This window comes from Onychostoma macrolepis, chromosome 15 (genome assembly GCF_012432095.1).
Source record: "Onychostoma macrolepis isolate SWU-2019 chromosome 15, ASM1243209v1, whole genome shotgun sequence".
NCBI classification, from domain to species: Eukaryota; Metazoa; Chordata; class Actinopteri; order Cypriniformes; family Cyprinidae; genus Onychostoma; species Onychostoma macrolepis.
The window spans coordinates 22897397-22910562 of NC_081169.1; the positions used below are offsets into that span (position 1 = coordinate 22897397).

Genomic DNA, 13166 nt, shown 5'->3' on the forward strand with positions numbered 1-13166 from the left:
ATTTAAAAAGTGAAAATATAAAATAAGTTAAAAAGTACTTTGTTTTTCATTTGGCCATGTCTCATCTCACATTTGGCACCAAGAAATCTAGCACTTCCTAAATAACATACCCAAAATAAAATAGTCCCGGTTCATGAGTCCATCTGAATCCACATATAAGACTCAAACTCCAAAAGACTTCAGATTTGAAGTGTTTTTGCAGTGCCTATTATCCTCAAATCTCTCTGATTCCAATTCCAGTTGAGCCAAAACATACCTTTTTAAACATTTGTGAAGAAAAAACTGCCCTAAGTTTGGCCTTTTCCTCCCAGTGCTTGGCTTGTGCTGAATAATGGCAGTTTAATCAAATAGCTGAGACAGCAAACTGGTGGCTGAAATCTAGAAATCTGTAGCCTATCCACAGCTGTCAGGAACCTTCACAATGGTTTTCACCATTCACATGAACTCTACAGCAGGTGTAGCGTTGATCTCAGGTGTCATGGGTTGTCAGTCTTTACTCTCTCTGCGGTCACGTCGAAAGAAGGAGAAGAAGCTAGAGCTTTGAGGAGGACCCATCAGCATACGGGCCTGATTCTCATGCACGATGTTAATCTGTTGGAAAGATTGAAAACAGACATTTTTACGTTATATGATATAAATTCATAAAGACAATCAGATGAGAGAAGATATGACAGATAAATGTTATATGAACTGGCATAATACACAAATAAAGGCACATAACTTGCCAAAGAGTCTCTCCAAGACATGAACATGGTAAAAAACAGTGAGTGAACTAATGGACTTGAAGGTGAAGTGAAAGTGTCATTAAAATCTTGTTTATTAACTTTGTTCCTGTCACATTTAATTGGGTGCTGAATTCCCTATTTGTGGGTCAATTATAATTCCACATCAAAGGTGATGGTAAATATCAAGCTCTTCTCTTTGAATTCACCCATTTGCTTTGTTCATGAAAGTATTCAGACACAGTAATGGCACTCAGAAGGTAAATGGTACTCAACACCTCAAAAAGAAAACCTTTGGAGCATTTAAGTTTAATTAAGAGGAAGAGTCAACATGACATTTTTTAACATATGGGGTGAAATAGAGAGTGTTCATATATAATGCAAATTTATTGGAATCATGCCCTTTTAGTGTCTCTCTGGAACAATTTAGAAAGACAAGACAAAATTAGGTGCTTATTTTTATGAATAAATAAACTTGATGTTTCTCTATGGAATAAAATGAATCTTTATTGCTAAATAATTCAATACAAATAAAAAAAAAAAAAAAAAAATATATATATATATATTTATAATATATATATATATTTTTTTTTTTAAAAATTTTTTGGGGTGAATATTATTTTTATTTTTTTTCAAAATTTTATTTAAGAAAAAACTGTATTTAGTGATATTATTTGGTAGATAAATAGTTTTAGAAAAAAATGAATATTTTCATTTATTTCCACATTGATTGCATTAAATATATAACAAAAAATCATGCAATGCCACTAATTTACACACAAACCCTCACAAGCAAACACTGATACAATGCAGCTCCACCTAAAAATGGATTAGCATAATCACTTTTGCTGAGGATAAGCTGGAACACCTGAATATTGACTGTAGTGTCTCAAAAGCATTCCTCACGTTTACTGACACTAATTAAGCCTCAATGAAGCCATAGGTTGCCATGGAGATCACCTGCTACAATAACAGTTTTGTTGGTGTCTACCTTTAACCAGAGTTTTAATCTACAGGTACAAGTGCTCCTTCCAATTAATTGTGTTGCCATGCTTTTTGGATTCCAGGCATCGACAAAATGAAGTATATGTAAATGAACACTGCACTTCAGAAAAGATGCTTTCAGAGAAAGGAAACTTTAATTAAAAGCAAACAAAGCTTCGAATTTTGCAAATGAGGTGGTTGTTTCAGGCTGGAGCTTATTTTCAGCTTTCTTGTAAAACGGTGCTGTGATTTTTGCACAAGATATCAGGAGAATCTAAGACTGACCTACTAAAGCGGGTTTAGAAGGAAACGCAAAGTGAGAAAAATGCTCTTAAAAATATTCCTACACTTAAACATTCATAAAAAGATGAACACATGCAATATAAAGGACATTTAAGCATATAAAAATATTAAATGTGCATGCCATACTTACAGTGCATGGGCTCTGCATCCATGGCTCACCATCTATTTGCATAGGAAGGGCTTTACTGGTTCTGTCAATGGAACATAGTTATATAATACTGAAACATGAATAATATGTTAAAAGAAGTAAAACACAAACATTTTATTTTTGTTTATATACAGTACAGTATATCTGTAAACATCCTAAGATAACCTAAGATATTAGGTTAATTTTTTTTTTGTTTGTTTTTCTGCACCATTTTTAATATTTTTCTGTCATAAATCTTACAATGTGGCAAATGAACTTTGAATGTAGTCAAAGTACTGTATATTCTATGTAGTCTCTAAACATAATACACAACTATTCAAAAGTTTGGAGTTGGTACAATATTTAATGTTTTTGTAGGAAGTCTCATGCTCACCAGGGCTGCATTTATTTGATAGAAAATACAGTAAAAACAGTAATATTGTGAACTATTATTACAATTTAAAACAATTGTTTTCTTTTTAAATATATTTTTTAAATGTAATTTATTCCTGTGATCCCAAAGCTGAATTTTCAGCATCATTACTCCAGTCTTCAGTGTCACATGATCCTTCAGAAATAATTTTAATATGCTTATTTACTGCTCAAGTAAAATGACTTCTTTTAATCAATGTTGAAAACAGTTGTGGTGCTTAATATTTTTGTGGAAAACATTTTTTCAGGACCATTTATAAATAGACATTTTTTTTTATTATAAATGTCTTCAATGTCACTTTTAAGGAATTTAATGCACCCTTGCTGAGTAAAAGTATTAATTTCTTTAAAAAAAACTTAACCCTAAACTTAGAAACAGTAGCATATCATTAATATTATCAAACACCTTAAAAAGTTCCTAAAAGCTGCTTTAATTGTAATTGTATTATCTTAATAATAAAAGAACTAGCAAAATACAGCTTAAACTCGTTGTAGAAAAAGTAAAGCATAATATAAAGCGTTCTACTATAGAAATAATGTTCCCCAAATGCACTACTTCATTGGACAAGTAAACATTTCTAAATTCAGTATATTAGGAACACCGCACTGGAGGATGGGGTTAATTTGTAATTACAATGAAATGTAACCTGATAATGATGGAGGAACACTGGGCCAGACGTCTGCCTGCACTCTTCAGACCTGTGTAGATCTGCCCCATTTCCATTGCCCCCTCCAGCCCCACCACCTCCAACAGCTGATCAGACGGGTCTAAGAGACAGAAAGAAAACTAGTGACAGACAGAAAAGAAATAGAAAAACTAATGAAGTCAACCTGATCTAAAAATGAGCAAAAATCCATCAAATAATGAAAAAGACTAGTTGCACTTGAGCAGACCTTCATCTTAGAAAATTCTGCTGCTAGCAGACATATTCATTCACATCATTTAATTAAATAAAAAGTCTAGTCTGGTTAAAGTCTCCGAACTTACAATGACCTGCCAGTTACTCTAGATCCCGAAAATGAATCTTGAATCAGTCTGCCTGGTTCTATCTGGATGCACCATAAACAAATGCACTTCCTTTAAATAATAGATTTTTATAGTAAAACCCGTGGTGTCTTGTATGATAAAATGCTTGTGATTTTTTGCATTTATAATTTGTTTTGCAAAAAAACACCTGCTAAATGACAAAATGTAAATATGTAACACATGCAAGATATGTGCTAATACCTAAAGTGAATTATTTAGCATTATCATTAACGTACATGAGATACACAAACCAAAGAGCCCAAACAGGCAGTCCTCTCCCTCCAAAACACAAAACCAATATCAATATCCCTGTCAAAATGTGTTAGCCTTTTAAACCATCCACTTTCTACCAAACGCTTGAGCCTGACCCGTGGGGGACGTCAGCAGGAAAAGATTATGAGGAGAAAGACCAAAAGAGAAGATGAGGAGCAGACAGTGGAGGTGTGTTTGGGCGGAAGGGGGGGAGCGTGTGAGAAGGAGAGAAAAAAAAGCAGACAAGCTTGATTTGGAATCTTCACAGTCTGCCTTCCGCTCTAAAAAAGCATAAATTGTCACCGTTGGAGAAAAGGAGGGGAGAAAAAACACCAACAACCCACAAACAAAACACCTATTAATTAGAATGCGACACTGATGCAAAGCAATCTTGTGTTCCTCCATATTTATTAATTTCTTTTTTGTTTTGAAGTTATGAGCATTGATTTTTCCTCGGTCGGAGGTCCAGTGTCGCGCTGGGACCATCTGTTTAGTAACAGCTCCTATGAGTCTTCCTCTCCTCCTCCTCAAACACACACACACACACACACACACACACACACACACACACAGTGTCATTCAGTCCACAGACAGTCAACAGTCAAACCACACCAATAAACAGAAGCGAGTGCTGGCAAAGCTCTGACCGCTAGCGCAAGGCCCAGTCAAGTCAGTTGCACTCTAATCATTTCTATTCATGCTTAGCCACTTTTGAAATCTTAGTGAGATGGAAAAAGAGAGGGAATATGATAAGGAAATGTTGCGAGCCAAGTTCAAACTCTTGCCACTAACATAAGCACTATGGCTTAATGTGCATATGTATCATGTATCTTACATCTATTCTATTCTATTCTATTCTATTCTGCTCCTTACATTTACTAAATTGTATATTATTGTTCTATTCTAATCCTACAACCCGAATTCCGGAAATGTTGGGACGTTTTTTAAATTTGAATAAAATGAAAACTAAAATACTTTCAAATCACATGAGCCGACATTTTATTCACAATAGAATATAGATAACATAACAAATGTTTAAACGGAGTAATTTTACACTTTTATCCACTAAATGAGCTAATTTCAAATTTGATGCCTGCTACAGGTCTCAAAAAAGTTGGCACGGGGGCAACAAAGGGCTGAAAAAGCAAGATATTTTGAAAAGATTCAGCTGGGAGAACATCTAATTCAACTAATTAAGTTAAATGACATCAGGTCTGTGACATAAAAGGGATGTCTTAGAGAGGCAGAGTCTCTCAGAAGTAAAGATGGGCAGAGGCTCTCCAATCTGTGAAAGAGTGCGTAAAAAGATCGTGGAATACTTTAAAAACAACGTTCCTCAACGTCAAATTGCAAAGGCTTTGCAAATCTCATCATCTACAATGCATAACATCATCAAAAGTTTCAGAGAAACTGGAGAAATCTCTGTGTGATGCCTGTGGTCTTCAGGCCCTCAGACGACACTGCATCACTCATCGGCATGATTCTGTCTTTGACATTACTAAATGGGCCCAGGAATACTTCCAGAAACCACTGTCGGTAAACACAATCCGCCGTGCCATCTGCAGATGCCAACTAAAGCTCTGTCATGCATAAAGAAGGCAAATGTGAACATGGTCCAGAAGCGCCGTCGTGTCCTGTGGGCCAAGGCTCATTTAAAATGGACTGTTTCAAAGTGGAAAAGTGTTCTATGGTCAGAAGAGTCCAAATTTGACATTCTTGTTGGAAATCACGGACACTGTGTCCTCTGGGCTAAAGAGGAGGGAGATCTTTCAGTGTGTTATCAGCGTTCAGTTCAAAAGCCAGCATCTCTGATGGTATGGGGGTGCATAAGTGCATACGGCATGGGCAGCTTGCATGTTTTGGAAGGCACTATGAATGCTGAAAGGTATATAAAGGTTTTAGAGCAACATATGCTCCCCTCCAGACGATGTGTATTTCAGCAGGACAATGCAAAACCACATACTGCAGCTATTACAACAGCTTGGCTTCGTAGTAGAAGAGTCCGGGTGCTGAATTGGCCTGCCTGCAGTCCAGATCTTTCACCTATAGAGAACATTTGGTGCATCATTAAATTAAAAATATGTCAAAGACCACCATGAAATCTTCAGCAGCTGGAAACCTATATCAGGCAAGAATGGGACCAAATTCCAACACCAAAACTCCAGAAACTCATAACCTCGATGCCCAGACGTCTTCAAACTGTTTTGAAAAGAAGAGGAGATGCTACACCATGGTAATCATGCCCCCGTCCCAACTATTTTGAGACCTGTAGCAGGCAAATTTCTCAGTTTAAACTTTTGTTATGTTATCTATATTCTATTCTGAATAAAATATAGGCTCATGTGATTTGAAAGTTTTCATTTTATTCAAATTAAAAAAAAACGTCCCAACATTTCCGGAATTCGGGTTGTATTTTATTCTATTCTATTCTACCTTACATACACTTTTATATTCTGTATAAATTCAATCCCCTGCGGGTGCTAAGTAGTGCTTGGAGTCATAACTGTTACTATAAAATGTATTTTTGCATGGCTCAAACACTGTTGACCAATCAGAAGCAAGGATCAGAAAGCCCATTCACATATTCAAGTTAAATGTCATAAAAGTCATTCCACAGGTACCTAAGGGCAATGCAGGAATATATTTCTTAAAAATGTAAAAGCTAAACACAACAAAACAGAGTTGGTTACAGTTGTCTGGCAACCACAGTTAACGGGGTAACACAAATTCTTGGATTGTTGTACCAATGCTGTGTTCAACTGTTGTCAAGGAGACAGGCTGCGAACGAGGCCTTGCTGGTATTTGAAAAAGTGTGAGAAGTAAGAACTGCGTGCGTTGAGTGTGTGTGTGTGTGTGTGTGTGTGTTTGTGTACACAGTCTTTTGACCACAGTGGCTCTGCTATCTAAAAGGGTCAGGCTTGCAAGACTGGTGAGGCTGAGAGCTCACACAGAGGTCAGTCATCAGCGATGGACAGCGTCAGAGAAAGTCTGAGGGGATTTCTAAACACACTCTCTACCTACAGTTTCACATGCTCTGGATGGGAGCTGTCATCTCTTTTAAATTCTCTCGGAATTTAAAAGAGAGTCTTAATGAAACGCTAATTACAGGAAATTATGTCAACACCAAGAGTTAGTATTCCCTTTCATTCCAGCTGATGTTCAGCTAGCACATGAGTTGCATCCAAAATCATATATACTTCTACAGTATATAGTATGCAACAACAGTAGGCGAAAAGTACCCAGATGACCTACTATTTCTGCTGAGATTCTTAAGTGAGTATTCGATGAACACTTTACTATCCCATGAGGCCAAGGGAGAGGATTTCTGAATGGCAGTGAAGTGACACAACTGACGCTGGTAGGTCACATGACAGTAACAACATGCCGGATATAGTATGTCTGAATTTCATTCATACTATCCAGATTCATACTATATAGAACATATTTTTTTATCAGTTGCAAAGTAAGTTCAAATGCAAATGTAATACCTACTCAGAGAGGACGCGATTTTGGACACACAGCTGGTGAAACATCTACTAGCCAACAAAAAATTAGGCTCTAATTGTATTCTAATAAAAAAGTACAATTTCAATCAAATTAAATGAAATAATAAACTTTTTAATTAAATCATAAAAATTAGCAACATTTAATTTAATTTAATTTAATTTAATTTAATTTAATTTAATTTAATTTAATTTAATTTAATTTAATTTAATTTAATTTAATTTAATTTAATTTAATTTAATTTAAATTCTAAAAAATACACATTTAAATAAATTCAAACTTACATTTATCTAAAATAATATAAATAAAAATAAATTTACATGGCTTTTTGAATAGCTGCCAGTGAAGAATGATCCTTTTGTGCACATAATATACCAGGAGAGGAGGGGTTAACTGGTCAAACCCTAACCCCTTGGTTCTAAAAAATATATTACAAAATAAAGAGTGCAGTTCCACACTACTAGAATCACCAAACATAATTTCAGAAATAATAACTGTTTCCAAACAGGTTTTTTTGAAGACTCCAATAAAACTGCTTTAAATCAAATAGCCCCACCCACAGCTGACAAGATTGGTTGATGTCCACTACTTAAACAAACAGACATTTTTGAAACTTTTTTGAAAAATGTAATTTTTTTTTCACTTTCAACCTCCACATCCATTTCTAAAAGACTCTGCATGTAAAGCTGGGATAAGAAAAAAATATTTTAACACCAAAATGTCAAATCACCTTCACTTTTGAACTCAAACCTCTCATTCTTTTGCACATGCACACACATACACAAGCCGTATGAACCTGATAATGGTGTTTTCTTGTCACCTGTTTTTTTTTTCTGTGTGATTGAACAGCCCGTGTTGCTCATGACGCACATGGAGCGACAGGCGTAGGCAGGGCTGAGGTGCACGGGAGGGGGTTTGAGGGGCTTTCGCACAGTGTGTCAGGGGACATCAGTAGCCCCAGTGCAGCCCACGTCCATGCTGAATAATTCAGCCCGCCTCCATTCCCTTCCACCTGAGGAGGCCTGTCTCCTAGCGTCACCAGCGGGGCCACTCAACTGCTCCCGAAAGGTCAGACTCTACCCCATCTGAGAGCCGGGCCTCGGGGGCTAATGCACTCCCTGTTTACCATCCAGCTAATGCTCCCTCGACTAATCTGACAAGCACAGGCCTCTCACCTTCAGAGCTCCTTCAGATGAAGCCGTATCTACGAAGGCTTTCAAAACCATCGGCGAGGTGCCCAGGCTAAGTGCCTTCTCTGGTCCAAACCTGGACTCGTGGGCGCCTTCGCACCAATCAATTGATCTTTTTTCCAGAGTAAATGGAATAGAATGGAGCGTAAAGGGTTTTGTACTCTTGCTCTCTTTTTTGGAAGCCGATTTTATTCACCAAGCGCTCCGTTTCTACTGAGAGCTGCAGCAGAGATGCAGCGGCAGGATATTTGAGCAAACATGCATGATACAAATGGGTGCATTTATCAGCAGCTGACTCGTATTGACTGAAATTAAAGAGTGCAAGGGGCTGGATGAACCGTAAAGACGGTCTCAGACTAACGACACCTGAGATAATGGATTGGTACTTGGGGTTTAACTGAGGTGGACAGATTAAAGAGTTTAATGAATGAGATACTATGGAGTTATGGCGTGTAAATGTACCAATATTGATGTACTGTACAAAACATGAATAAGTATACTCATACTAGAGGTTATATTTCATTTTCACCCATATTGACTGGAAAGAAAGCAGCTGGGCCAAGCAAGTAAACTCTTTAAACAAGAAAGTCCAACTGACAATCTCTTTCAAATGGGTGATTTCTCAACAGGGAACCTCGAATACTGTGATTGTAAGACTCGAACAGGCTCTGACGTTTCACCCTTCAATCTGCTCTTTGTGATCCCAAACGGTCCCATGATAACGGCCCAAAGAGATTCTGTAAAACTACAATCAATGCTCTCAAAGCTGCACGATACATGGATTTTCCCCAACGTGGTGACAACCGGCGTACACATTTCTAGATTAGTGAATAGCGTTCTGCCTTGATGATTCTCCGTGGAGGGAACATCTAAGTGTTTATCTCAACAACAACAAGTCTTTACTGTTTTTTGCACTTTGACAGGATTTGGGTTAATGTCATTTGGCAGGGAACTAGGTGTAAGGGTTTATGCGTGTTTGGTAACTCACTTGTATCAGCAGCACAGCATTTGCTCTTCTTGCATAAAGATCATTTTTATTAGGGTTCATCACAACAATCTCTAGGCCAAATTGTTGCTTATTCTGGCCAAAATGTAACTATTCTATGAGATGTATGAATTTGAATGCTTTTTTCCCCAGAAGAACACTGAAGTCTATTAAGCAGATTTTTAAAAACTACACAAATTGTTAGTATTCATAGCAAAAATTCACCAAAATGTAAAATGGCTATGAATTGTGTTGATCTGAACTACAGTTTGATTTTGATTTTTGCAGTACGTGCCATTTAGAGGTGGGTTTATGAAAAGTATATTATGTGATAAAACGTGTTATAAATATTGTATTTATCAAACATATAACAGTGCGGCAAATTATTCAAACTTTAGAGGTCAGTTTCCACCTCAGACTAAATCTAGCAATGCAACTTCATACTGTATCTCACATTATGACTTTATTTTTCACAATGTGACTTTATATCTCATATATGTATCTTTAAATCTACCAAATGAGATTTTATATCTCACAAATGGGACTTTGTATAGCATATTATGACTTACAGTGTGTTTCTATATATCACACTTTTGACTTTATATCTCACAATGTGACTTTATATCTCATGTTATGGTTTTATACAGTATCTCACATTATGACGTTGCATCTCACATAACTTTGCCTCTCACAAACTATATTTTTTACTTAGAGACAGGCTTTATTAGCAAACAGTATCACGGATGTTTGTGCTTTTCTGATCTCACAAACATAACTTAAAGCCAGTTACACAGTTTATCTACTTAAATTGCAACTAAGAGCCTCAAACTAAATTTGGAATATTTCAAAGATGTGATATCATAATAATCTGGCGAATTCAATGATTAGTTTTGTGTGCAATGAGCATTCGACAGTCAGTGAACAGACTCTGGGTGGTTCAAGTCCGAGACTACAAAGCACCAAAGATTCACAACTTTGTTTGAAAATTGCTTTCAAAGTTCATAATTTTGTATTATGAAAAACAGGAATTTGCAGGCCTGGCTCTGATTTATGGCGGTCATTTCAGTACCCTTGAGCACAGCTAGTGGCAGCAGCAGATGTATGTGACAGTAAGCCTGCTGCTTTAGAAAGTTATTAAAACCCCAATCAGCCCGTTTTACCATGGTACAGTTGAGTCTGCTTTGATTGGACAGGTCTGTCCACCAACGCTAGCACAAGCCATTACAGAGCCACTGACAATCCCAAACACTGACATTAAAACTGCATCCCTTCAACCCAAACAAAAGCCACTCGCCATGATTCAATGTGTCACTGGTGAAATATTCATCATGAAAGAAAAGTTCCTCTGAAGTTGCCTTTGATTAATCAGGTATGAAGACAAGGACTTTGCAAACCAGTAACGTTAAGGTGACCCTTAAAGAAATGTTCCAAGTTCAATACAAGTTAAGCTCTATTGAAGGCATTTATGGCACAATGTTGATTACCACAGAAAATATGTTTGACTAGACCCCCAGTAAATAATAAATAATAAATAAAAATGTATGAAAACAAAACAAATTATTGAAAAAAAAAAAAACATTTAAATATAAATGAATGAAATAAAAAATAAATAAAACAAAATATTAAAATAAAAAAATCTATCAAAATATTTTTGATATGTAAAGAGTAAGTGTTTGTATACCTTGGACAGCAAAAACTAGTTGTTTGGGGTCAACAATTGGGGTCTTCTTTTCCGGAGACTTCTTCCCTGTTCGACGGTGACCCCTTCGTTTCTTGCTCTCTCCCCAAAGGTTGGAACCGCCGTGCATGCTGGGAATATTCAGGATGGCAATGCCCTCCAATGAGATGTTGCTGAGGTTTAGGGTGACCCCATCACACTATAAAACATGAGAAAGATAAAATTACAATTATTACACAATGAGTGAACAAATAATGGACTTGATCGATCAATCAGTCAATAATGAATAAAAAAATCTATCACTGTTGCACTAGCACTAACAAACTATAGTTAAAAAAAATAGTAAAAAAATAATGTACTTTCAGTTACGTGGGCCTTTCTGAAAATCATTCGTATTTTGTGTGAATACAACAAAATTTGTCAAAATAATACACTACAGTTCTTTCCAGTGGTTCAGCAGGGAGTGTTTAAGTGTTAGAAAGGTGATAAGGCATGTGGGTTTCACACTTTATTCTCATTACCTCCACCTCAAGATAATCATGCAGCTTCTTGCAAGTTGCCGAGAAGGTCTCTGAGGTTCCAAACTCAAAGTACCAAAGCTTATTCTTCGTCCTGAAACCAACAAGTTGTGTCAGTTTTTTATGGATAATGTATTATTTACAGATCATTATTTACAGTGGTGAGGCATGGTGTTAAATATCTGAGCGGGTAACTAGGATGCAGAATATACGGATGCCATAATGGTTATCAGTCTATATATTTTATTGTGCATGATTTTTCTAAACATTTAACCTATGAATCAGATACTGATATTTATATGGCCAAAAAGTAAGCTGAAATTCGATTGTAATTCAATGAGATCTTTATGACAGTATAACAGACTAACTACATAAAATGCTTATAAATATCACTTGTCATCACTCTATATTTCTCAAACAAAAATTCTGGGTAAGAGTGTATCTAAATGCTTAATTGTTTAATCAAAGCTGCAGTTTTTATAGTGGAGGCAAAAATATAATGCAATGCATTACAATGATGATTCAGAGATGAAGAAATAAATGTTCTTTAAAAGATAATACGATAAAATGATGTATGGATAATTAAATGTACCTAAGTTGTTTCAATCCAGTACATGTTTATTTTGAAATATTACAAATAATGTCCAGAACCTAAATATTAGTGCATGGTAACTGTAAGACTGTAGGCTCAAAATCAAATTGCTTTAGAGTAATGCATAACCTAAAGTAATCCACAAAGACTGTCTGGTCCTCATCTTGGCATGATAGATGATATCCAGGATGACTCAAAAACTGAAGCACATGGCGCAAACCCCTACCATCACAGAGCCCAGCTAGGGTTCAGAGAGGGTAATCTAGCTGCCCCTTCAATTAAGAGTGGGCTGTGGAGCCGGACCCCTGTCCCCCACCCCACACAAAGTCTCTCTGGGACCAGGATCATGATCAGTGACCTCACCAGAACAAACCACCATCTGCTTTCATTACCAGCAGACACACACACCTGAACCTTCTACAGCAGGGACCAAACAGCAAGGATTTTGAGATTTAGAGAATTACACAATCCGAAGCAGAAAAAAAAGGGATCTGGTTAAAGGAAAAATAAAGGAGAAGAAAGACTCGGTAATTGGCATGAAAGCAATAAAAAGGCTTAAAGGAATAACCCTCAGGTCATCCAAGATGTAGATGAGTTTGTTCCTTCATTGGAAAAAAATTGGAGAAATTTAGCATTACATCACTCACCAGTGGACCCTCTGCAGTGAATGGGTGCCGTCAGAATGAGAGTCCAAACAGCTGATAAAACCATTACAATTATCCACAAGTAATCCACATGACTCCAGTCCATCAATTAATGTCTCGTGAAGTGAAAAACTGTTTATAAGAAACAAATCCATCAAAGCATTTTTAACTTCAAACATTTTTTTAAGTGTCCTCTATCCATAATATT

The 13166-nt window shown here is 36.4% G+C and overlaps 1 protein-coding gene across 4 annotated transcripts in view; it reads right to left on the reverse strand.

The window, feature by feature from the left end:
- Positions 1-13166, reverse strand: part of dgkb (diacylglycerol kinase, beta) — a 51342-nt gene continuing 38176 nt past the window's right edge. For 2 of the 4 annotated variants that reach the window (XM_058744491.1, XM_058744490.1), the window contains 5 exons: positions 11726-11816; positions 11208-11403; positions 3216-3336; positions 2140-2200; positions 1-591 (listed from right to left, as the gene is read on the reverse strand). In XM_058744491.1, coding sequence (XP_058600474.1) covers positions 487-591; positions 2140-2200; positions 3216-3336; positions 11208-11403; positions 11726-11816 — 574 coding nt within the window. In that variant the 3' untranslated portion in view covers positions 1-486. The remainder of the gene's footprint in view (positions 592-2139; positions 2201-3215; positions 3337-11207; positions 11404-11725; positions 11817-13166) is intronic. The other 2 variants (XM_058744487.1, XM_058744489.1) reach the window with 2 other exon arrangements.